This window comes from Amphiprion ocellaris, chromosome 14 (assembly GCF_022539595.1).
Source record: "Amphiprion ocellaris isolate individual 3 ecotype Okinawa chromosome 14, ASM2253959v1, whole genome shotgun sequence".
Lineage (NCBI taxonomy): Eukaryota > Metazoa > Chordata > Actinopteri > Pomacentridae > Amphiprion > Amphiprion ocellaris.
The window spans coordinates 3492005-3519304 of NC_072779.1; the positions used below are offsets into that span (position 1 = coordinate 3492005).

The 27300-nt window shown below is 37.6% G+C and overlaps 1 protein-coding gene across 7 annotated transcripts in view; it reads left to right on the plus strand.

The window, feature by feature from the left end:
• The window catches only part of larp1 (La ribonucleoprotein 1, translational regulator), a 74152-nt gene that overhangs the window by 23789 nt on the left and 23063 nt on the right, over window positions 1–27300 (plus strand). For 6 of the 7 annotated variants that reach the window (XM_055017027.1, XM_055017029.1, XM_055017030.1 and 3 more), the window contains exons 2-7: window positions 6748–6812; window positions 10452–10517; window positions 16193–16264; window positions 21098–21248; window positions 25344–25478; window positions 25939–26091. In XM_055017027.1, the coding sequence (XP_054873002.1) occupies window positions 6748–6812; window positions 10452–10517; window positions 16193–16264; window positions 21098–21248; window positions 25344–25478; window positions 25939–26091 (642 nt within the window). The remainder of the gene's footprint in view (window positions 1–6747; window positions 6813–10451; window positions 10518–16192; window positions 16265–21097; window positions 21249–25343; window positions 25479–25938; window positions 26092–27300) is intronic. The other variant, XM_055017033.1, reaches the window with a different exon arrangement.

Consider the following 27300-nt stretch of genomic DNA (forward strand, 5'->3'; position numbering starts at 1 on the left):
CTCTGCAAAGAAAAAGCTTGTTTTTTTTGAAAAAAAAAAAAAAAAAAAAGCAATTAGTCAAGTGGTGGAAGGCCAAAGTTCAGACTCCAAGAAAGTACAAATTTCTGTTGATCTTTATGCATCAGAATTGTCGATATCTGCTACCACTGGAGGATTACTGATTGTTAACCCGCAGGAAGACATGATTCACCATCAGAAATTCTAACTTCCACTCCAAGTCTGATTCTGGGTCACATTGCTCAGGTACTTAGGTTGGAAAAATCCTCTTGTTTCACCCGTCATTAGTGATTTTTGGCCCAGCGGCAGCTTCATGTGGCGTCATCAGACACGATTAGGATAAGCAGCAGGCTGTTGAGGAAACACTCGACCTGCTGAGATGTTAAGTTATCCCCTGCACCCGGTTATAAGAAGCTTTTATTAAACGGCGAAAGTTTGGCAGGTTGTGAAGTTAAGCTGCACAAAGCAAACATGTTGGGTTACTTTGCATGGTCCATGAGCCTCCAGAACTGCTTCTCTGGAAGATAGCGGGACAGGAGTTGACTGAAGAGTTTGCATGAGCAAACAGACTCAAGAAAGAAGAGAATATAAATATTAGGGCTGGACTCGGATGTCCGAATATTTGGTCGTGACTGTGGTATCCGAATATTTATTTTGAGATCTGAATTTGTCCAATCAGGGGCAGGATAGTTGGAGAAGAAGGTCGGCAGGAGTTGAACACCGGCTACTGGCCTCAAGTACACGCCCACCAAGAGGGCGATTTTCAGATGCAGTGCGTTTACATGCAGGAAAAACACATCTAGTGGACATGCAGCATCAGTCTACTTGGACAAACTGCCTGAAATGTCTTGCCAGAGTCGTTTCAGGGATTGTGAGTCATTCTGCGCCGCTGATGGGCTAATTGCGTTAAAATTTTTAATCAGATTAATCATGAATGATGGATTAATCCACATAAACATGCTCATTTTGACAACTCTGCAAAATACAATACATAAGTTCAATTAATGCTCATCACTGTATTAACTGTTAGCATAAAACCCATTTTAATTTACACACTTTGCCTCACTTTAAAGTACATGGCAGACTGACTTTATGGACTTTATTGGTTCATGTTTAACTGAGATTTGATTAATGCTGTAAATTGCAAAGACAGGATGCATTATTATGAGCCAAATCTGCAAATAATTTGTTGCTAATTCCAGTGAATACACACTCTCCAGTCGTTGAATAAACACTTTGTGTCAGCCGGATGCATTGCAGATATTTAATTTTTCCATCTGTCTTTCAACCTTGGTGCATCTAGAAATTGTGAAGTTACATTTTATGATTTTATGTTTTTAGTATTTAACTAGTTGAAGCTGCTGTTAAGAAAAAAGATATTTAGACTGTGTTGTTTAATAGTTGTTGAGCTAAAGTATTTAATATTGAGGGACATTATACCCCTTTTAAGTCACCAGCTCAGGTTACATGGTTTTTGTTGGATTGTTTCCCCCCTTTGATTCATTGAACAGTAAAATAAACATCCTTCACACTAAAACAAACTTCTGTTGTAAAGTTCCCGGAAGAGACGCTAGTGTGTCACAGTCCTGCAAACAAAAGTAAAGCAAAGGTCAGACCTTGTAATGTTTGGAAGCTGGAGTTAATCACGGCTGCAGCGTCTCTCAGCCTCATGACTCGAAGCTAAATAAACAGTTTAAAGTTCAGAAGTCATGTAGACGACATATGTCACTAAAGCACACCAGAAAGAAGTCGAGGAGATTTGAGACAGGTAGTTTTTCTTTTCTGCAGTGTGTTCTGTCCAAAAGAACACTGTTTGCAGACAGTAATGTCATCATTAATATAGTGAACAGTAAGACTTTTGTGAGGCTGCACCACAGCTCTATTGTAACTGCGTGATATTCCACTTGTGACGGCGGTTTCACTTTGGGTCTCGTGTTTTTATTATGCATTTCTGGGAATTCAGCTTGATAAAAATGCCTCTGAAGTGACCAGATCATGTTTTTAAAACCGTCTTTGGTAACTGTTCTGTCTTTCTGAAGGTTAAGTAGTCGTTGCATCAGTGCTTTCTCTCTGCTGTAACACTTTCTGTTTCAGATTGCATTCAGATCTACAGATGTTTGTGGTGCTAATAATTCAAACACTAGAACAAACCAGTTGTGTCGACTTGATGCAGCCGACAGAGAACCTGTTTCTTATCCTCTCTGTAGCTGAAATGTTTCTACACAGCTGACGTTGCATTTCTTCTCACTGCTAAATCTTCCTTGTCGGTGTTTCCCAGCTGTTCTTTGCTCGTTTTGCTGAACACATGTGGAGTCTGAATGTCAACAAACTCTGCGTCTTGTTAATGAGTTAAAATAATCTCAGATGTGTCCGAGTATTTTTAAACCCGAGTAAATTATGTTCGATTTGTGGAAATGAGATTAGTGAGAATTTTATTTTTGAATCGAGCAGCAAAAATAACATTGCGTCATGATGTTTGAGTTAATTTGGATTATAGATCTGGCTCTGAGCCTTTAATAAATGTAATGTCTGCTGATTTTAGGTGTTGAAGGTTCTTGAAAAAGGCTGCGTCAGGATTTTTCTTTTGGCTGCAGAGTTTGTGTTCGTAGCTGAAGACTGATGTTAAAAAGAAGTGCATTTACCAGACCGGTGCTCCTCTACTCTGTTTGACAGCTTCAGTCGACTCAAGTGCTGAATTAGCTGCTTTCTGCACAACACACCTGAATCCGTAGCCAAACTGTTGCATTGTGGGTAAAGTAGACACTAGGTTTTGCACTGCTGATTCAATGGAGTCCTTTTTAAGATTCTCCTCACTGATTCCTGGAAGTCACTCTGGACCTGCTGCGTTTCTGTGTTGAGGAGTTTTTACAACACGGTGGACCGGAGCTTTGAATAAAAGCGTCTCCTAAATGAAATTATAGAATAAAAAAATCTAGCTCAGATTCACAGAGAACAAGTGTGAGGCTTGGTTTCTGTCGCTGCTGCTCAGGAGACCGTTTGTTGCGTCGCTACGTTCTGATTCGATTGTTCCTTGCTGAGAACGTTTCCACCTGCTGCCTGTAGAGCCTGATTTTCCTCGCTCCTTTCTGCAGTCATGCTCTCTGCAAGTGTGACCTCCGCCTGGTCAACGGTTGGATCGAGAGACTGTAGGTTCCTCTGTAGATGCTGTGTTTGCCCCCCCCGCACACTTTCAGTGGACTACTCAACACTTAAAGCTGAATAATTAAAGGCTCCTGGTCGTTAGAAGTTCAGGATTCTTCTGTAAAGCACACAGGAAGCTCTTAATGCTTCGCACACTTTGGCGTTAGCTTCTTATGTTGTTGCAAAACGAACTTCATTTGATGTTTGTTCTGACTTCACAGAATGTGTGTCGTGATTGTTAACCCAAGAAGTGTCGCCCATGGACTTCTCTGCAGTGTTTTTACCCAAAGTGAGCTTTGTTTTCTATGATAATTATCTCCCAGTGTGTCAAATAAGCTGAAGAAGACTCTGCTGCAGTTAAAGATGTGTTGTACAAACACTAAAACACAATAGATGCTGTTTTTTTAATGCAGCGACAAGCTCAGCAGAGATAATATGGATCTTAAACCAAGCATTTCCTGTGACTCATGCATTAAATGGCGTATTTAAATTTATATCTTGCACTAGAAGGCGTGACAAAAGGTTTATATTATCAGGCATTGTCACTGTTTTATCATTAGGAATAAATGTATGAGCTCTGGGTCTTTGCTTGCTCACTTCTGGTGAGTTCGCATTCATTAAAGTTAACACTTCTGTAATATTTTGCACCCCCCTGAAGGGCAAATCACTGGTACCAAAATAAGAGTAATTGGGAATAACAATAGCAGTTCAAGTTTTCAATCTGTTTTATCAAGTGGGGTTTTATTTACTCAAGTGTACTAGACATTTTTGTTCATCAAATGGTTGGAAATAAAGGGAAAATGTATAGATTTGTGTCATTTAAGGCAATTTATTGTATGCAGACGGATCAGGTTGACTGTAGTCGCCTCTCAAAGGCCCATTCTGAACCATTAAAAACCTGCTTTTGTTGACTTATTGATTGGTTGCAACAGTTAATTATTTTCATTGCTGATTCATTCATAAATATTTTTAGAATTAATTATTTAGGCTATAAATCTGTTGTGATTTTTGGGAAGTTCAGACCAACAGCCGAAACCCAAAGAAAATGGAAAAAAGCAAATGTGTTGAGCTTTTTCTTGACTGTTATCAAAATTCTTGCAGATTAATCGTCCTTCTGGAGCTGCAGTGAGTAGCTCAGTTAATCTGTTCGCTGATTGACAGAACAATTTGGCAACTGAACAATCGGTTACTTTTTTAGGCAAAAATTAAGCTTCTCAAGTTTCTGAAATTGGTGTTTTTTTGGACTCTGTTTGGAAGAAAAGGACATCTGAAGACGTTACCTCAGACTGTGAGAAACTGAAGTAGATTTCAGTTTTTCAGATTCATCCTTTCTGTTATGTGGTTTATTTTCCAGCCTTGTGAATTCCCGTTCTACTCTACAAAGCTTCTGCGATAAAACCCCGGTGTTGTGCTGCTGTTGTTGTTCTTGGTGTTGTACTCTGCTCTTGTTCTGTTTCTGATGATGTCCCTCGAAGTGATCGTCCTTAAGGAGCTTACAGAGATTTGCTCTTTGGTGTAAACTGCTCCCTGTGAGCTGCTTTAGCTCCGTCGAATCTGCAGCCAAAGATGGCAAAAGGCAAAGACCTCTGATTTTAGGATGCGATCCAGGCGACACAATGAAGTGAGCAGGAGTCCTCACGAGCAAATATAATTAGAGCTGGTCACTGTGTTTTAATGAGAAAAGCTGCATTTATAGATCCATCAGACTAACGTTTAAAAACTTCCAGTTATGTGTACGGCTTCAGTACATGGAAAGAAAAGAGATGTTTTAGATGTTTCTAATGCTGACACGAGTAAATATACGTCTTTTTCTGTGGTGTTCGTGTATTTTAAGAATGGTTGTGTGGTTAAATGTAGCTTTAATTGACTGTGCTTGTTTGAAACATGACTTTTTTTATGCTATATGTTGCATATTTATAATAATGACAATTAGTGCACAAAATGACAACAAAACAAAAGCGAGACAAAAAAGAAACACAAAACGACAAAAGCAAGGAACAAAACATCAAAAGAATGAGACAAATGACAAAAGTCAGGCAAAAAAACAAGACAAACATTACAAACATGAGACGCAAAGCGATTAAAAAATGGACAAACGCAAGAAACAAAACTGCAAAAAATAGACAACACAGGTGAGACAAAAAAACACAAAATGACACAAACAATACACAAAACAACGAATACAGCAAAATAAGAAATGAGAATAGTAAGACAAAAAACACAAGCAAGACAAAAAGGAAACCCAAAATGGCAAAACCGAGAAACAAAACAACAAAAACATGAGACAAACACCAAAAGTCAGACAAAAAACAACAAAAACAAGACAAAACGGTACAAAAATTAGACGTGCAGTGACAAAAACGAGACACAAAATGACAAAAAATCGACAAAAACCTGAGAGAAAAACAAGACAAAATATTACAAAAATGAGACCCAAATTGCAAAAGAACAATAAGCAATCTAGTATTTTACTTTGAGATCAAAACAACTTGTCATTTGTAATGTTAGATTTAGCCTAATTTCTTTCATATTTTCAATGAACAGATCAAAACTTTCCTGTCATTGTTGCATAACTGGATGTTTTTACTGCATAAACCTGAAGAATATTAGCAGCTAATGCAGCTCAAGTTAATATGAGTCCATAAAATTAACAACAAAGCAGCCACAAAAGCTGACTTCCAGGTGAAATTATGCACAAACAAGAAAAATAAACTGAGCTTGTAGATACTTTCTTCTGAAATGATTAATTTTTTGTTTATGTCACATGAAGTTAATAAACTGTGAACTCACTGAGCGCTGAAAAATGCAGAATATTTTTTGTTTTCAGCTCCTCAAGTGCTCTTTTATATTATTTGTAGAATAGACCGACGTAACTTGTAGATGTCACTAAACCCTGGAAATTTTGATCACCATTTAAAAGTATTTCACAACAATTTTCAGACTTGCATAATCATTAAATTGCCCTTTGTGATTCTTCATCTCATGATTGATTTTCATGCATTTGACCTTTCAGATCACTTTCTATTGATCAAATTCATTTTATGCTGTTTAGCTGGACCGTTATTCTCGTCTTCAATCGTTTTAAAGTTTTTCCAGAATTTGTCTGTGTTGATCGACTTAAATCAATGTTTTCCTGTTCTGGGCTTGTATTTTAGTGCTTTTCTTGAGTTTAGTTTGATTTGTTGAAGTAAATGGTTGTTTAAGCACCTCCTTATAAGTGCAGAAAAATGATGGTACTGTTTCTGTAGTTTATCGGAGGAAGAAATGGCTTATTCAGCAGAGGGGAAAAGAAGGCACAATGTGTCAGGTGATGCACTGAGAACCCACCTGCTGCAGGTAGATAAGACGACTGCGGGAAATGTTAATTAAACTCAGACAAACAACTGAGTCTGTGACATAAAACAAGCTCTTCTGTGTTTAATCTTGTGTGTTTTTTGGTGTCAGTTTGTTCATTTCTTCCTCCACAACTTGGTTTTACACCAAAATCCAAATAATGTGAAAATGTGATCTGTTTTTTCCTGCTTTCGTCTCCACGCTGCCGCTGCCTGATGGCATTCGGACGATCTGTGTTCATGAATGTAACGTCGATCGTGTTTTTTGTTCCCACAGAGTCGACCGGCCCCGCCAAGGTGGTGAAAGCAGGGAACCCACCCAAAGCCAGACGTGGTGGAAAGGTAATATGCTCTGTTTGTGTGCGTCTGTACATCAAATATTGAGTAATAATCCTTTTAAGGTTGGATAATACTCACAAGGTGCAACACGACTCCTGCCTGTTCATCAGAAAACAGGGAAATAAAGAAAATTAAAGTGAAGAAAGACGCTTTTTATGACGGTAACGGCTTCAACAGTCTCTTGGATTTGTTGGGGTCGGACAGAAACAATGACAACAAAGAAATAAACAAAACAAATCTATAAATTATGAATTAGCTAAAGAAATTCCAGCTCAGTTTTGATAGGAAAGTGTAGCTCATAATATCGAGTAAAATACTACATTTTTAATCCAGTGAGTGGGATGGGCAAAAGAAGTCGGTGCGCATATTCGTACTAAGAATGTTTTTTGTCACTAATGTGTTTAGGTTTATTAAGTATAAAATCAGTTTTTCCAATGAAGCTTAATTGTTTTTATGTGATTAAAAATAATTTAAATCTAGCATAACAGTGAAATTTAGAGGCATTAGTTGGCCAGATGAGAGAGTGGTGTTCAGGTGTAACTCTAAAAACGGTAGTGTTCCTCTAAACCAGGGGTGTGAAACTCATCTTAGTTCAGGCTCCACCTTCAGCCCAGTTAGATCTCCAGTGACCAGTAAAATCACAGCATAATAACCTATAAATAACCACAACTCCAAATTATTTCTTTGTTTTAGTGCAAAAAAGTATATTCTGAAAATGTTCACAGTTAATGAACTGCCTTTTTACAAAATATTATGAACAACCTGAAATTTCTTAAGAAAAAAAATTACATTTCAACAATATTATGCCTCAGTTTATAATTTACACATTACAACTTAGAGATCAGAGTGTCTATAAAGGCGCAAAACATCACAGGTATTGATGAAAACGACAAAAGTCAGACAAAAAAAGACAAAAAACAAGACAAAACATTACGAGACACAAAATGACAAAAAAATGACCAACGGCACAAAGCAAAACCAAAAAAAGAGATAAAAAAAATTAGACAAAACGAGACCAGAAATGACAAACGCGAGAAACAAAATGACAAAAAGTAGACAAAAGAACACAGGCGAGAAAAACACAAAACGACACAAGCGATACACAGAACAACAAATTGAGCAAAACACAAAATGACAGAAATAAGACAAAAAAACACGAGCGAGACAAAAAGGAAACTCAAAACGACAAAGACAAGAAACAAAACAAAAGTCAGACAAAAAAACAACAAAAGCAAGACAAAAACGGTATAAAAATGAGATGCAAAATTACATAAATGAGACACAAAAAAGACAAAAAATTGCACAAATGAGACAAAACCAAAAATGACAAAAGCTAGAAACAAAACGACAAAAAAATAGATGAACAACACAAGTGAGACAAAAAAGAAACACAAAACAGTACAAAAATGAGATGCAAAATAAAAATTTTTTTTAAAAGTTCTAAAGTGACAAAAAATGGACGAACCACATGGGTGAGACAAAAAGAAACACAAAGCGACACAAACAATATGCAAAACATTGAATAAAACAAAACACAAGATGACAAAAGCAAGACAAAAAGGAAACACAAAACGACAAAAACATGAGACAAAAGTCAGACAAAAAAACAAAATGCAAGACAAAATATTACAAAAATGAGACACAAAATGACAAAAGAAAAATGAGCAATCTAGTATTTTACTTTATGATCAAAACAACTTGTCATGTTCTAGAAATTATTTTAAATTTATAGTTTTACTAATTTACAATCTGCAGTTAATGTCTTCTCTGTAATTTTTACACTTTGAGGGCCGGATTGGACCCTCTGGAGGACCGCTTTTGGCCGCGGGCCGCACGTTTGACATCCCTGCTCTAGAAGATCTAAGTTATTCTGGATTTACTGCATCACTGTCTGGATTATTATTATTAATAACTTGTACATATTCACATGTTTTACCACTAATAAGACTGTAAGTACGCAATGAGAAAAGCTCCTGTGATTTCAGTCATTACAGTTCAAACAGAAAATGTTCATCAGACAGCTCAGCTCAGCTCAGCTCAGCTCAGTTCAGCGGAGTATTTATCCTTCACGCCTCGAGCCGTGTGCAGAGCCTCCTCCAATCACACTTCCTGGAATGCAAATGTGCGTTCCTGCTCGGCCAATGGGGTGGCAGATAAACTCTCCCCGAAGCGTTTCATTCACAACTTCCCACCTTTGATGGCTCTGCTGTAGTACTCCAGGCCGGTTACCACACCCCAACCGTAAACTTTACAGCCGCCTCGTGTAAAGTGTTGCAACAATAAAAAGACAGAGGCTGACAAACTAGAGGCCACATATGGCTAAAGATAAAAACTGTATGTGTTTGACAGCTGGGAAAGTAGAACAAAGATGACGTGGAAGCTTTGTTTGCTAGGTTGTTGTCCTTTAATTCAAATTTTAAATCTCATTTTTAGTTTTTTTTAAAATGCTTTTTAAATTATTTCACTCCGTTATGCGCCACACTTGGTCAGTCGTCTTTAAGTTACTTTAAACTTCACTAATCTGTATGAAAGATGACATATAAATAAATCTGAATCTCTTCATTAATTGCATACCTGAAAATTTAGTGTCTTCGATGGAAATAGCTGTTATTAGTGTCCATGTGGTCATTTATGTGAAAAGTAGGAAGAGATGAAAGATAAATGGATAAAATGTGACGACAGACAGTTCATGCTTCCTGCAGTGGAGTCAACCTTCTTCAACAGGACAGGCTTTCATCTCTATTCCTCTTAGAATATAAAAACTAATAAACACACAACCAGTCAAAACTTTGGACACACCTTCTCATTCAATGCTTTTTATTTATTTGTATTATTTTCTACATTGTAGATTAATACTGAAGATTAACACTTATTTCTTTACAACATAATTCCATATATATTCTTTTAGTTTTGATGTCTTCAGTATTAATCTACTATGTGGAAAATAGTTAAGTAAAAAACATTGAATGAGAAAATGTGTCCAAACCTTTGACTGGTAGTGTACATCTAAACCAGACTAGATAAGTGTTTCTATATATTTATTATTGTGGCGAGCTGCGTTTCAAAACGATGCTGGAGAAAGGATATCTGCCTTTTATGCGCTCTGCAACTGGTTGATGATTTTATTTTGACACACACAAGAAAGCGGCACCATAGAAAATGTGGCAGGAAGTGATCAAACACACTACAGTTCACACTCACGGTCCTGACAACACTAAACCAAAGTAACTAGGCTGGCTAAACCACACAAACACTACTAACACTGTAACACTAACATAAATCACAATAATGACATTTAAACCCCCAACACCCCGAACTCCCATGGTGCATTGCAGCACAACAGTTCAGTCACACCGACCGGCTCTGCAATCCCTACATTATTTTAATTATTTTTGCTGTAAAATAAGCATTTCCTAGCCTTTTTTTTAAATATAAAAAATAATACTTAAAACATATTAAAATGGATAGACGAGAGACCACTGTAGTATTTTCTCTTCATGTAAAGAAACGGGAAACATTTGAACTGAACATTTAGTTTAGTTCATGAGCTTAATTTTGACCCTCTAATATCCACGTTGAAGGTGTCGTCTTGCAGAGAGTTACCCGCCTTTTTTCCTCTCTCTTTTTTTTTTTTTTGCTCAGGTGGGAGATTTCGGCGACACCAACAGCTGGCCGACTCCAGGGGAGATTGCGACTAAAGACATGCAGGTGGGTGTTTCTGCTGGTTTGTGCTGAGTGTAGAGCTGCAGGTTGGAAGATGAATGAAGGACTCACTGCTGAGGTGAAGCTGCTGTCTTTTAGGAACTTGGACCAGCAGCTTGATCTCCACACATGCACTACAGGCTGCACTTAAACTGAGGAAATCAGTCTTTTTAACGCACATTTTATTCCACGTATTCTTCAATATCGGACAGCAACTTTCAGCCACAGTAGCTGCATGCTTTTCTGCAGAAACAATAGAACATTAGAGGGGATTTTCTGTTGAATTTGTGCCCATCGGGAAGACAATGCTGGTGCTTTTCATTGTGATGTGGACTCGTTAGTTTGCTGGAAGGCCTTGTGACAGAAAATCCTCTTTTAAAGTTGCATTGAAATGAAGTTGCAGCGTCCCTACCTTCTGTTATGTGGTAGATTTCACAGGGCAAGGCTGAGTTCCAGGATGACATGAATAAGATCCTTCAGGTTTGATTGGATCGCTCATAAAAGGTGTGGCCGAGAGAGTAGCGCTTGTTTAGCTCCCACGTGGCGTTAGATGACTTTGAAGGACGAAGGACACTCAAGTTGTTCCCTTTTGAAAATGTAAATAGCAATTTTGCCACCTGATATCTAAACACACTCCCTGCTAGCTGCTACAGCTCAGAATTAAACAGTGAAGAGGTTGATGTATCTTTTAGAGTTAGCTGGTTCCATGTTTGATTGGACAAATTAATGTAAATGAGATCAACATTAGTCATAAAAATGTTTGAATTGAAGAGAAAATAAAAAGTAACTGAATAAATTACACGAAGGCAATGGATTAGAATTTGTTAATTGCATTTTTTAATTACACTTCCAAGCTAAAACGGGATCCAGTCTCACCTCCATGTCTACAAATATTAGAAGAATGGTGACACCTGAGTGAGAATTGGGTGATGCTTTTATTTTGAAATCACTTCACCGATAACCTGGCAGCATTGGTGCATTTATACAGTAATGAGTTTAACACTTGTGTTGTCTTTATTTATGGGTTTTGGGGTTCAGAGGGTTGTAATTAGAAAATAACCACTATTATATGTTGGTTTTAGCTTCTCAAATTAAAGATCTTTTTCTTTTCTATATTTAACCCTCCTATTGTCCTCATTTACGGGCACTCAAAAAAATCCTTTACTTGTCTGAAAAAATCCAAAATTCAGCAAGAAAATCCCCCCAATTTCTGAAGATTTGCAAAAACCTTCAGGAAGAAAATTCCAATAATTCCTTAAAAGTTTCCCTTAAAAGTTTTATTTAAAAAAAAAAAAAAAAAAAAAAATCCCCCAAATTTGGCAAGAAAATTCTTGTAAATATTTTGAAAAAATGAGTAACAATCTTTAAAAAAAATGCTAAAAATATCTAAAGTGATTCCATATATATCAGTAAAACTTCTAATATTTTCTTTAAGAACATTCACATAAAAATCAAGCAAAATCCAGCAAAATTTGCTGGATTTTGGCTGATTTTTATGTGAATGTTCTTAAAGAAACATTTTTAACATTTTTTTTCCACCAAAAAATGTTCAAAGAGTTCCCTAAATTGTTGAAAATGTTGACATCAGAAGTTTCACTCTGAAAATATTTTTTTCCCACATTTTCAAACTTTAAAACAGGTCAGTTTTGACCCGCAGGACGACACGAGGGTTAATTTCATTGCTCATGTAGTATTTTTGGGGTTTTTAAATCTTGGTCAGGCTGTAAGGTCTAGCTGGGTTCTGGTAAAGTGATGACTTGCAACTTTTCTTGCCCTTGATTCATTTTGAAATGTTGGTCAAACAACACAGATTTAACATTTTCTCATTTTTTCCCCTTTTTTGGCCAGACATTTAGAAATTAGAGGTGCAAAATGAGTTGTAAAAAAAATGTCATCAGTACTTTTGGGGGTTTGATCTTTAGTTGGAAGTCTAGTTGGGTTCTGGTAAAGGATGATGGACATTTTTCATTAATTTGTGACATTTTATAATCAAACAATTAGAGATGAAAAGATTAGGTGATGAACTAACGAACTATTTTAAATATTGGGTAATATTTAAACCATTTTTCAAACAATTAATCCCAGAATTTGTCTGGTTCCAGTGTCTTATGCGGGAAATTGCAGCTTTTCTTTCTCTTGTTTTGTACAATTAGCATTTTTCACTTTTATTTTTTTGCCAAACAATTGAAAAAAGAGTTGCATAATGAGTCGTAAGAATAACCTGGCAAACTGTTTTAGCTCCACGCTGAAGAGATTTAAAAAGTAGAAAAGGGGTGAAATAAGGAGTGCTTTCATCCCTGATCACCTGTTGCGTACAAGCTGTAGCTGAGATCCTCTCAGGTGTCCATAGCGCCCTCATCCATACCCAGCCCCTCCTCTCTAAACTTATCCTCGTGTCCCCTACAGCTGTTGGTCAGTCCAGGGATGCGTCTAATTTCCTTACAGTAGCGTCGACCTTTCTATTTCTGCTCTCTAAACGCTAGTGTGTCACCCACCGGGCGAGCAACCCCGGTAACCTCCCCTATTTTAGGCAGCCAGGTCTGAGCGACCATGAGGGAGCAGGGGGGAAATGTGGGTCACATCACGGGCCAGGAATAACCTGCGGGTCCGGTGGCAGAACTCGAGGGTGGAGTTTGGAGATAGGGGCCAAAGCCTGGGAAAGGATGTCCTTTTAGGGGCCCCCTTCATCAGAGAAACCTCCCTGGATCTGTGCTGCTGCTATTCTTAGGGGGGTGCAGCTCGCCGTACATCACGTAACACTCGAAGCCGTAAATCAGTCGATGCATTCCTTGGATTATTCCCGCCGGGAAATAGATGCCGACATTTGATGAAGGAGGAGTTTTTGATTGCATCGGTTAGTGGTTCGGTGTTTGGTGCTGTTAATGGACTGAGCTTTAATGCCATAAACTGCTATTTTATCTGTGTTTTAAAATGAATTTTTGACTTATTGTGAGGTTAAATATACACTAAAGTGGCACATTTGTGGCACAAACAAAAGTTGGTACCAGAAATGTAAGAGATCAAGATTTGTAATTTAGCAATTGATTAAGTTAATTTAAAAATCATTTAATAGTTTAGCAACTTTAAAAGTGTTGCTTTGCGCTTTTTTGTCTGTAAATTGAAGGTGTTGGTGTTAAAATAAAAATCAAATGGGAACCTTTAATTTCTTCTTAAATTGGTGGTTAGAACAAGGCATCTATTTTGAGGAAACCTGATGTGTAGAATAAAATATATTTATTAAAATATCACAATTTTAAGGTCAGATTTGGTTGAGAAAGTTAAGAATCCCATAATCGCCCCTAGTTTCAACTTTAAAAACTTTTTTTTGTTTGTAAATTGAAAGTGTTCAGTTGGAAAAATCTGCTGAGGACCTGAGATTTTTAATTTCTCATTAGTCGATTATTGACATACTTGAGTGATGGAAAATTATTTGCCAACTAATTTCATAGTCAAACTTTTCAGATATCAGAATTTAATGCATTTTTGTGTTTTTTATGATAAATTTTAGATTCAATCTCTGATGAAAGAGATTTGAAAGTTGTCATCTTAAGATCTAGAAGAACTTGATGGGTATTTTTATGCCTCCTGGGTGTTCTGGCTGACCCTTCTGCTCCATCTAGTGAACATATCTGCAACACCTTGAGGGATTTTCTTAAAATTGTGGACAAACACTTCCCCCGACTCGAGCTGATTTTACCATTAAAGGTCGCTGTGACCTCACAGAATATGTTAATGGCTGTAAGTCAAGAATTCTTGTGCTAATTATGACAAAAATGTACACAAACTTCTAAGGAGACAGAATGATGAAGTGATGACATTTTATATCTGAAAGGTCAACTTGACCGTGACATTAAAATGTTCCACAGAAACACTTTTCTGGATGTTTTTCAACATCGTAGCTCAAACAGAAGAGAAGTTGACGGTTAGATGAGGCCAGGAGGCAGCAGCTCTGGTTCACTGTTTTCTAAAGTTTCATCGACAGAGGAATTTAATTGAGAAAACAACTGAGAGATCGTTTAGTAATGAAAACAACTGTTAGCTGCAGCCTGGTATTTAATGAGTACTTGACACACTCTTAACTGTATTGTGTTTTGGTGAGCTGACCATTTTTTTCCCCAAGTCTGTCTTTGTACAAAAACGACTTGTCTCATGAAGATGGACGGCAAATCCACAATTTGTGTTTCAGCCTGATTAATTAGGATGTTTAATCAGTCATTTTAGCTCCAGAAATAAGGTGTGTTTGGTTTAAATCTCCTTCTTGCCCTTTGTTAGCTTCATAGACAGAACAAATCATCACACTGACAGACTCAGTGTTCACATAAATAATGTATTAATACAGATAGACACTCGTTCAATACATTATGAAAGTTGTATGTCGTGACCTTTGCTGTTTTAACAGTCAAATCATTTCAAACCTCCTCTGACAGACAAGAGCAAACGGATATTCAGTGTCAGTAGGTTCAGCCATACGTGTAACCATAAGTAAAAAGATGAAAAATCTTCAGAAAATGTAATAAAAATATACAATAAAAGTAGCAAGAACCAGTTCTAAAACTCACTGGTAGCTGAACTTCACACAACTACATCTGACTCTGTTCCTAGTCCACAGTGGGCGGCGCACATCAGGATCTCATTTTCATGCCTTTTTTTGCAGCAGTTATGGAAACCAAACCCAAAACTAACACATGTAACTGTTTGTCCTTTCAGTTTTCATCCCATTTATTGTGTTTTTTTGTCCAGTTTAGAGTCATTCAGTTTATTTTCTTCATCCACCATGAAGCGATTGTCAGTGTTGATTCCTTGTGCTGGTTCAGGATTTGTAATATTTAGTTTTTCCTGGTGAAAGTGGCTGTAACAGAAGCATCATCAGTGCTTTCCTGTAGTGGAACGAGAATGAATCAGCTCCTTATGATCACAGTTTTGCTGCTGGTGTTTTTTTTTTTTTTTTTTTTTTACGCAATGTTATTGATTCAGAGAACAAACTCCAGCACTCACACCTGAACACAGCCGCCTGCTTTAATGGTTTATCATCTCACAGCGTTCTGTCATCGCTAAAAATAATCCGGCTCCTATTTGTGCAGAATTCAGAGTCATCATCCAAAGTTGTGTTGCAGGAATGACACAGCGTTAACCATGTGGCCGCTGAGACGATTGGATTCGCTTTATAAAACCCAGAAGGAGCTCAGCGGACGAAAAGATGCAGCAGATGCTTCTTTTTATCCACGGCTTGCACAACGTTGACTTGGCATTTTGTTGTGCTTGACGGCAGCAGGAAGAAGCATAATGTCTAAATGATGCTGGAGCACAGAGGAGCCTTTAGAGGGGCAATAATTGGACAAGAAAATGACCAGATTATAACTTCAGGGCCTCAGAAGGACTCAGTGGTTACTTGATCAGCTGCTGAGACTTTCTAAACTGACTTTTGCAGCCTTGCAAAACTTCTCAACATCACGTTTCTCATTGTCTACATACAGTATGTGTGTGTGTGTGTGTGTGTGTGTGTGTGTGTGTGTGTGTGTGTGTGTGTGTGTGTGTGTGTGTGTGTGTGTGTGTGTGTGTGTGTGTGTGTGTGTGTGTGTGTGTGTGTGTGTGTGTGTGTGTGTGTGCGTGTGCGTGTGTGCGCGCTCTTCATGCTCCACCTCATTGTCTTCTCTAAACTGCTCTTCCCTCCCTCTGTTCAGATCGAGGCAGTGACACGGACCGTGTCCTGCCCGCCGACTGTCAGGCAGGTCAGAGACTCATGGAGATTCACTGTAAGTTCAACCTGCAGCCCCTGAACCTGCAGCCAGTCACTGTGTCTGATTATAAAACCAGACTAACATCTGAAACTCAACACCACACTGAGGACTTTTCCTTCTTAGAGTCAAACTGAAACATGATTTGAGCTTTCTGTTGTGTAAACTTTTTAGAGACGGTGATATACTTTATGTTAGATATATTTGTACACAGTGGGTGTAGCTGAATGATAGACAGACAGACAGACAGACAGACAGACAGACAGACAGACAGACAGACAGACAGACAGACAGACAGACAGACAGACAGACAGACAGACAGACAGACAGACAGACAGACAGACAGACAGACCATCACATAACTCCTCTGAGGCTCCTCCTCCTCCTCGGTGGAATAATAATCGGTGCTTAATGGTTTTGTCAACAGTGAGCAGTAAATTGATTTTTTTTCAGACTCGTACTACTCGTTGTCACTCTGTATCCTTCAACTCAATCAGTTTCATTGTAATTAGTTATTAAGGATGCTGATTGTAACGGATGCATATCTGCAGGAACAATTAAAATATTGACGTCTTAATTTGAAATAACAAACTTCAACACACACCTGTGCGGAAACGCTTTTGTTTATTTATGTGTTAGGTATGTTTAACCTCCTAGGACCTGGTGTCCACATACGTAGACATTGTTTTTCTTCAAAAGGAGCATATTGTTCATAATAATTATAATAATAAAAAAACAACAATAATAATATAAATATAATAAATATAAAAAACTGGTATTAGATACTATCCGATTATATTTATTGGTTACTCCTTACCCCAAATAACTAGAAGAAATCTAAAATGCAGTTCAACCAAAGCTCAGGTCTGGAGGTTAATTACGTGTAATTGTTGTTTAGAGTTGAAAAGCTAAAACTTTTGTCTTATAATCAATCATATACCAGAGAATAATGACTGCTGATAGAAAGAGGTGGCTGCATCAGAGCAATGGTAGTGTGTTTTTACTAGATATTGATTTAAAATAGTAATAATACCAATAATTGGTGAAAATGCTGAATATTGGATTCAGTATTTGGTGAACTTGTGCACTATAGAGAGGATAAATTTACGCACTGAACTATAGTGGTGCATAGAAAGTGTAGTGTTAGATATTTACTGTTTCAGAATGTCTTTTGCTGCTGTTATAGTTTTACTCACTGTTGGCTCATTTTTCTCTGAAATCTAAAATCCTGCATCTCTAATGAAACAACAGAACCATGAGTAGAAGAGAGAGAACTCAGAAATGTCACAAATAAAAATATACTAAAAATCAACATGTAAAAAACTTGTTACCAACACTTGGAAAAACAAAAATAGTGGCTCCACACTCGATTTAAACTCTAAATAAAATCCATCGCAGAGAGTTTAATGCTAGATAATGAGCAGGCAGGGATTCCAGACACAGGAACGCTGTACATCCTACAGTTTTTTCAGCATGTAAATTTACTCAACCGTCGATAGTTTAAACTTTGTGTGTGTTTACAACGTGCTGCATTTGGAGAAGCTGTTGTGCTGTTAAAATGTTATTTGTCTTGTAAAGTTGAGGCCAGTTATCGCCGCTGAATCATCTCATTCACACTCATTCATCCCAAAATCCACCACGAGTCGAAGACATATTTCTGCTTGAGTTCCACATATCATGCAACCATTGTGACAGTTTGTGTAGCAGATGTTTGAACAAAGCCATAATTGGCGTTTACACAACTAAACCTTCTGTCTAAGAATGACAACAAGCTTTAACAAATGATGCAGACGTGGTATCATGTCTGACAGTAAATGGTAATAGAAACAGTGAGAATAGTATAAATAAGGTATAAAAAATAAATGCGTGTGTCTATATGTAGCCTCGGTGGATCCTCATTTATATTTAGGGGAACGTATTAAAAGGTCAAACTTGTCGTCACACATCATCTGCTGTATCTGAACCCTTAAAGAGCTGAAATGTGTTGTTTTAGCTTTGGAATTGTAATCACATTAACCCTCGTGTTGTCCTCAGTCCTCAGCTCCTCACTGTGGTGAATTTCTCTACATCTTTGGAACACTTACAGATGAAATTACAGTTTGATTTGAACATTTTCAGATGAAAAGTTCTGTGGCTTCAAAGTCTGAACATTAAATTATTAACTGTAAAGAGAACTACATATGATCTTAACAGAACAAAGTGAAACTATAGTTGTTGTTTTTGCATTTAAGCTGCTTCTCCTCAATCCTGACTTTGATTTAACCCCCGTGTTGTCCTGCAGGTCAAAATCGACCCGTTTTACAGTTTGAAAATGTCGAATATATATATATTTTCACAGTAAAACTTCTGATGTCCACATTTTGAACATTTTTGGGAAATTTTTAAACATTTTTTGGTGGAAAAAAAGAAATGTTGAAAATGTTTCTTTAAGAACATTGACTTAAAAATCAACCAAAATCCAGCGAAATTTGCTGGATTTTGGTAGATTTTTTTTCTGAATGTTCTTAAAGAAAATGTCAGAAGTTTTACTGATATATATGGAATCACTTTAGATATTTTAGCATTTTTTTTTGAAGATTTTTACTCATTTTTTGAAAATATTTACAAGAATTTTCTTGCCAAATTTGGGGGATTAAAAAAAAACTTTTGAGGGAAACTTTCAAGTAATTATTGGAATTTTCTTCCTGAAGGTTTTGCAAAGTTTCTGAAATTTAGGGGATTTTTTATAGACAAGGAAACAATTATTTTTGGTGCCCGTAAATGAGGACAACAGGAGGGTTAATTTAAAACTCTGTAGCTTCTATTTTTCAAGTTTTTCACAGCCTGAATTGTCAGAGTTCCTTGTTCTTTTGTCGTGGTTTGAGACGGTGCATGTTTGGCGTGATCTTTCAGTGTGATTAGATCAGTTTTTGTCCCTTTTTGTCGACCTGTGTGGGCGTTCGTCCACCGACTGGCATGAAACCCGTCATACCTCTTCTAACTTCCTCCGCTCGAGAGAAACGCTTTGCATGACTCCTATGCAAACCCCTCAGGACTATCGGGCTTTTTGCAGATATGTGTGTCGCTGATAGCCGAGCCGAGGAGAGGCTGTTTGATTTGAATGAACTCCAGCATCGGCTCTGTGAGCAAAGATAACCAGAGAAGCCGATTGGTGGACGGTGAGCTGCCCTGTGTCGGTTACTCTGTTAGCTGGAGGACAGTGTTGCTCTGCTGCAGTCAAACGTTATAAAAAGATGCAACAAGACAAGATAATGGAAACCCTAAAGCGCATGCAAAGTTCTTTTTGTCCCAGTTACTTTAATTGTTGCCCTGAGGAGGTTTGCAGACTTTTGTAGTTTCAGTCTGAACATCAAATACTAACTTTGAAATGTTTGATTAACCCTCCTGTTGTCCTCATTTACGGGCACCAAAAAATATTATTTCCTTATCTGAAAAAAATCCCAAAATTCAGCAAACAATTTCCCAAATTTCTGAAAATTTGCAAAACCTTCAGGAAGAAAATTCCAATAATTCCTTAAAAGTTTCCCTTAAAAGTTTTATTTAAAAATAAAAAAATCCTCCAAGTTTGGCAAGAAAATTCTTGTAAATATTTTCAAAAAAAATTGTAAAAATCTTGCAAAAGAAAAAATCCTAAAAATATTTAAAGTGATTCCATATATATCAGTAAAACTTCTGTTATTTTCTTCAAGAACATTCACATAAAAATCAACCAACATCCAGTGAAATTTGCTGGATTTTGGTTGATTTTTATGTGAATGTTCTTAAGAAACATTTTTGACATTTTAATTTTTTTTTGCAGTTTTTTTCCACAACAAAATGTTCAAAAATTTCCCCAAAATGTTGAAAATGTGGACATCAGAAGTTTCACTGTGAAATTTTTTTTCTTCAAACTTTAAAACAGGTCAATTTGACCCACAGGACGACATGAGGGTTAATAATGGATTAATGGGCTTGTAGTAGTTTTTTAAATGAGAAAAGTCTAAATTCTCAGATTCCAGCTTCATAAATGTTTATGATGTTTCAATATTTTCTGGTTTCTTCACTAATTTATGACAGTAAACTGAATATCTTTACAGAACAAGACATTTGAAGACATAATTTTGGACTATTGGAAACACTGACCCACATTTTTCACCTTTTTCTGACATTTTATACACCGAACAACTGATCGAATTAGTGACGAATTCGTTGATGGAAATAATCGTTTCTCCTGGACATGGTTATAGAAAAGTAAACACTAAGTACTTTCTGGAGTAATGAGATGAGCCACTGATTGCAAAATAGACAAAAGAAGCTTCTCATTTCTAGCTTGCAAATGTCAATTTCGACAACAGTTGTTAACAGCTTTTAGCCATTTCAGACTCAGTTCACAACAGAGTCTTAAATAAGCATTTATTGGCTACAAACATAACTGATTCAGGATAAAACCTAATGTCAAAGTTTATGGTTTTGAAAAGGCATCACCCTTTAAATTCCTCTGAGAGCAAATATCCTCCCAGAACCCAGCTTTGGTGCTGATAGATCCATAGTTTGGCACAACTACCACATGTTGCTAAGCTATCATTGGACCGTGGCTGTTTGAAGGCGGGCTTTAGCATGTTTGCGTGTTTAACCAGTAAAATATTTGTAGCAGATTTTGAGCCCAGATTCTGCTTTGAAAAACCTGAAAATGATGTGTAAATTTGAATCTGTGGCGCTAATTTCAGCCTCATTTTCAGTAAAAATGTTAAATGTGCAAAGATAATTACTCTACAGGAACTTTTTTAAAAGGCCCAAATCTCCTGAAGTGGACTTCACAGTTTTTTTTAAAACTCTTTTCTAAATGTCTTTGGGACCCTGTTTCCTCTTCAGGGCCCCAAAAGGACAACGGCTAAGAAGGAGTTGAAGGAGAAGAGGGAGAGCAACGAGGAGAGCAAAGAGAACCTGAAGGCCAAGTCCGACGACTCCGGAGAGGAGAAGAACGGAGACGACGACTCCCAGAAGAACGGGCCGAAGAAAAAAGGTGAATATCAACTGGAGATTTGATGTGCTAGCATGCTAACTAATTAGATGTTCATTAATATTAGCAATGCTAGCATGCAAAGAAATCCGATGTGTTTGATGCTAAAACTTCTAAACGTCAACAACAATCTATGGCGAACGTGTTAAATGTTGGATTCAGCTTTAAAACAGCTGAAGTGAAGCGAACCGGAGTATCGCTGTGGTTTCTAGTGACTTAAAAAGCGAACCATGGAAAGGATTTTTGGATGAGTAGCGAACATTTGCATTTCAGTGCTGCCGTCTTCAGGCCCAAGTGGCAAAGATAGTTTTTTACATTATGGCCACATCTGAAGTTTTGCATTTGATGCTTATTTCCAGCATATTTTTAAAAATAATACTTAAAAGAGGCTGTTTATTGGCCTGTTATTCTCGCTTTTTCATTCAAACTTAACCAGCTTGTTGACTTTGTACACATTTCAACTTCTTAAAAGAATATTCCAGTCAGTTTTCTTTTAAAGAATTTTGTTATTTTATCATCTTCCTATGTTAGTTTTTCACATTTAGCTTAAATAGTCACTAAAAAGTCCACCTCTTGTGCATAAATTATGTTTCTATCCACTAAAACCAGTAAGAAATTTAAAGCTGCTGTAGGCAGAAATCCTGAAAAGGGAAAAAATGTAAAAATTTCTCCTGCAGCCCTGTTTTTGTCTTAAGTTCCTTCTAGCAGCAGAGAGGACGGTGCCTTTTAATTGGTTGGTCGGTTTCCCACCATTTCAAGATTCAGCGTTTTTTAATTGGATGTAAATTGTTAAACTGAACTCTGGGATTGAAAACACCCCTGATGACAGTGACCTGACTGCCTGTACCCCCTCGCAAGCTCCACTTGCGTCAGAGCATTTTGATTGACAGTATTTCTTTGCTGGATTGAACATTTACCAAGCTTTTTCATGGTTGTCGCATCATCATCCATGATGACAAGACTGTGCCCACATGCAGGATGGTCCAGGCAGAACCTTTTATCATCTCAGCATCACAACAACAACAGTGCTGCGTGTGCTTTATATCCATGCAAAAACAAATCATATCAAATTCAATCATAAACATGAACATATACTTGAATTAGCCACAGCTGCTAGTGTTTGGCTACGGTTAGCAGGAGGGCTAAATTGGTAGCAACAGTCCAGCTTCCTTTTTGTGAGTTGCTTCGTAGTACAGCCGGTCGTTGCCAATACCGTAATGGGAACTTTTCCTGCAGGATTTTCCACCAGAGAATCAGGCTTTCCACCATCTGGATTTATAGACCAGCCAATAGGAGCAACACATACTCTCTGAGAAGACGTGATTGGTCAAAATCCCCTGTCGAATACTAGATTTACAGAAACAAATGTAAAGCCTGAAAATGGAGCCAAGATTAGACCACTTGATTCGTAATATGCTTTAAGGTTGTTGTGGAATTGTTGTCCAATTACTTATAAATGTATTGCTTACCTCAGCTTTAAGGATAAATATCAAATCCATATGAGAGACGTTGTAGAGGTGAGTAAATGTTTTTACAGTCAGACAGCTGCTTTATTAATGAGCCTAAGTTAATTGCAGCACTCCACATAACGTGAGCCTAAGAACATCTCCTCATTGTAGTAAACGAGTTAGCACAGTGAAAGCGAAGGTACAGAAGTTACAGTAGGAGGTTTTGGTGGTTGAAGTCGGCTCCTGTTTAACTTTGTGCCTGCAGCAAATCACTGAGCAGAAGTTTGTGCAGCTTTGGCAGCAGTTCAAAGTTTCAACTGTGGAACCGAGTCAGCCAGCCAGCTAGCCAGCCAGCCGGGCAGCGAGTGTTTTCTGACCCTCAGAGGACTCAGCACAAGTTGAGCCTATTGGGGGGTTTCCTGCCTTTCTCTTGTAGTCAGCCTCTTTTTTTCCCCCTGAAACAACTCTGGCATACAAATACGCTGGCAAGGATGAGTTTGTCACCACAGGGGACTTTATTTTAGTTCCAAATGTGGCTTTAACAATTCAGAATGAACTGAAACATGCTAATAAAGGTCATATATGTTGTTTAGGTTGTCGACAACAAGCACAAATGTTTTTATTTTTGTACCGTTTCATGCGGAGATGTACGATTAGCTGCAGATGTGCTGTGGAGGTGATGAGCTTCATGTCTCTTCTCTGACGAAACACTGAGGAGAATTTTCACAACTCTGATCTCAGCATTGAAGCAAAACAAAATGTCATTTATTCGCAACGTGACTGCTGTTGGTCAGATGTTTTGTTGTCGCAAGATCCACAACTGTACAGAAAAAAGTTAAATCTTGCCATCGTTCCATATTCTCCTTTTTTATTTCTTCTTTCTACCGCCTTCCTCTCTGTCTCCATCTCTTACCTACACAAGGCCACGTCACTTAAAGCTGCCTGTTGTTTCCTCTCTCCCGTTGCATGATGTGGTATCAGACTCACCCACACATCCACACACAACACCCAGACAGCCAGACGTCCTCCTTTAAAGCAGCAGATCACTGGTGCTGCCTGCTGGCTGGACGTGGTACTGCAGGAGACGCTGCGTTTTTCATAATGACAGCTTAATACGTCCAACTATCCAGCATCCAGAGCTGCATTATCGCATTCTTACTAGTAAAAATGGACTCCTGAGAATTTAGAAAGGAAAACTGTCCTCATCTACTGCTGCCTAAGCTATGATAAGAAAGCTTTTGTGTCTGCGCTATTGTCATTATTAAGGATTTATTCATTTTTATGTTGAATTTAGAATGTTGATTATGAATTAAGATAAAGATGATTATGATCTCCAGCAAAAATCAACAACATCTTGTTTTCTTTATGCATTAGATCGCTGGTTCCAGAGCTGTGGAGAGAATATATTTTAAATAAATTAGGATTCTTTTCATTTATAAATTTGGTATCAAGAAATCTAAAGAACTGATTTGTCTTCTAAAGCCTAAAGGCCTTAAAAAGACTTACATTTAGTTTGGTATTTTTAAATGTAGTTGACTGCTTTTTAAGCTTTTTAAACATTTTTTTATAGCTTTTTAAATTTGAGAAGACATATTGGGTCCTCAAAAAAAATAGAATTCTAATGTCAGGGTTGCTTCATTATAACAGATTTTAGTGCCGTTAGTATTAAAAATAAAGATGAAAAATAAAAGATGATTTTTTTAAAGAAAAAGGTCAGATTCTCGAGAGTAACTTTCACATCTTATCTTGAATTTTTTTTTCAATAAGTTCTTTGCTGTTTCGTGTTGATGGCTAAAAGTTTTAGTGGAAAGATCCAGAATTTAAGGGCTCCTATATATGTGTGTGTAAAAAAATGCTCAAAATGTGCAAAGTTTACGTGCATTCTCCTTTGAAAATATACTATATCACTGATTTAAATTCTACTTTTGTTTAGCTTATGTAATAAATAATTCAGATGCACAGGGTTGCTTCATTACAACAGGTTTTAGGTGCTGTTAATATCAAAAAAAAAGATGAAAAACAACATATTTTCACAGAGAAAGGTCAGATTCTGGAGAGTAACTTCTACATTTCGTTCCAAATTTTTTCCAGTAAGATGTTTTCTGTTTAGCACAGACAGCTATAAACTGCTCTGTAACAGGTTTTTACTAAGATTTTCATCTGACAGTCTTTGATTACTGAAATAGTTTTCTGAAGAAATATTGAAAATGGGCAAAGTTGAAGTGCATTTCACTTTGAAAATAAACTGTATTAGTGATAAAACCCTGCCTTGGTGCAAATATGAAGCCAACACAAAATTAGTTTTTTAAAGAACGGTTAAAAATATGCGACATCTCCGTGTTGACCATCTGGTTTGATGGCGGCCTTGCAGTGGTAGTTCTGACGCACTTGGGACTCCGCTTTGGTTGGCGTTTCTTGTGCTTTTTCTTAATCAAACAGAGTTTTACGTCGACTTTATCAGTAGTGTTCAAGTAAAGGTTTTTTTTTTTTGTGTCTGGAATGTAGAGTAGTTGAGAAAAAAATAACTAGGATGAATATTTTGTGAAAATGTTGAAATAATTCCTGAATTTAAAACTGATTTTAGGACCAAATGTCTAAATTCTCGTGTTCCTTCTGTAACTCTGTCGCCTCTGTGTGTCGTCTCAAACAGGAAACAAGCAGAAGTGGGTTCCTCTGATGATCGAGGTGAAGTCTGAGGGTCCACGGGAACGTTCGGCCTCCAGGAACAACAGCCGGCAGAACGAGAACCCCCGTCTGCCCCCCAACGCCAGGAACGACCTCAGAGGTTCGTTTGTGATGCTGAAAGTGACGCTGCGTTTTAGAGAGGGAAGGCGGTGGCTGTCAGTCATCACTTACTAGAGAAAAATCAGCTTAAAAGGACATGAAGGAATCCCAACCGGCTGGTTTTACATGAAGCTTTAAATGTTATTAGATGGAGCTGCTTGACTTGCAGATGCTTGTATGTAAACAGTGGATGTGTTTCTGTATCTGTAGATTATCTGCAGGATGCTGGTTGTGCATGACTCAGCAGCAGGATGTGGACAGATCTGTCTGCATCTACTAATCTACTACTTCTGCTTTGACTATTTAAATGTGCTCCGTCGTATAAATAACTTACATTCTCTGAGGAAATGAAATGGACCAGCTGCTAAGAAGAGACACAAATTACGATTTCAAGCGCCTGCTTCTGGTTAAAAATGACTATTTGGTTCTGCTGGTGTTCTGATGTGTCGGTTTCCCTGCAGACTGGCACAGTCAGAAGTACGAGCGTGAGTGGCGTGACGACCACGACGAGGTGTCCAGCGTGAAGAGCGAGGGGGCGCCGTTCCGTGGAGGGTTCAGAGGTCGCGGCCGTGGAAGAGGAAGAGGCCGAGGACGAGGCCGAGGCGGTGGCAGAGGTATGTTGTTTTTGTTTCCACACGCAGAAGTAAAACACCAAAAATACGACTTCACCACCAGCAGGCTTTTCTGAACCGTTCTTATGTGGTCATCAAACTTGGAACAAAAGTTTGTGGGTTAAATGTTTGTCTGCCACCACATGGAGCTGTTTTTAGTCACCAGCTGAATATAAACTAGTTAAACTCACAGTATGTACACACTACAACTCCCAGTCGAAGGATAACAAGGTCTAAACCAGGGGTGTCAGACTCATCTTAGTTCAGCCCAATTTGATCTCTAGTGACCAGTAAAATCACAGCATAATAACCTATAAATAACCACAACTCTAAATCTTTCCTTTGTTTTAGTACATTCTGAAAATATTCACATTCAAGGAATTATCAAACTGAAATTTCTCAAGAAAAATAAATTCAGTTTCAGCAACATTATGCCTCAGTTTATCATTTACACATTACAACTTCCAGATCAGTGTCTACAAAGGCATAAAACATTCAGTTACAGGTATCTGGAACAAAAAATGAGACAGAAAATGACAAAAGAACAATGAGTAGTATTTTACTTTAAGATCAAAACAACTTGTCATGGTCTAGAAATTATGTTAAATTTATAGATTTACTAATTTATAATCTGCAGTTAATGTCTTCTCTGGAATTTTTACACTTTTCAAAGTCATCCTTTAGGCCGGATTGGACCCTCTAGAGGGCCGGTTTTGGCCCGTGGGCCGCATGTTTGACATCCCTGATATAAGCTGTACTTGATGACTGTTGTTTAATTGAACATTAGGATCAAACCCGAGCCATTTAAAACTTCATGAATCCGTCAGACTCGACCTGCAGACGTGCTGTAGATGTGATGAGCTTCATGTCTCTTCTCTGACTCAACATCTGTGGAGAGAACTTTCACAACTCTGATCTCAGCATCGAAGCTTTCCTTTGTACATTAATTTAGAAGAGGCTCAAGAGTTAAACACCGGATTAAAACCCTAAACAGTCGACAGTGTGGACGCTATGTGGATTTGTTGTGGGTTCATTATTTTAATGGCCGTCTGCAGCTCCACAAACCAGTTTTCCTCAAAGCTGTTTTCAAAAGATGCATCATAAACTGTCGTGAACTTGTTGTAATTCTACTAATAATTAGATTTGCAATCAGTTGCTAACTATAAAATTATCTAAGAGCTTTTTGGACACACAGTTTAAGTAATTATTAAG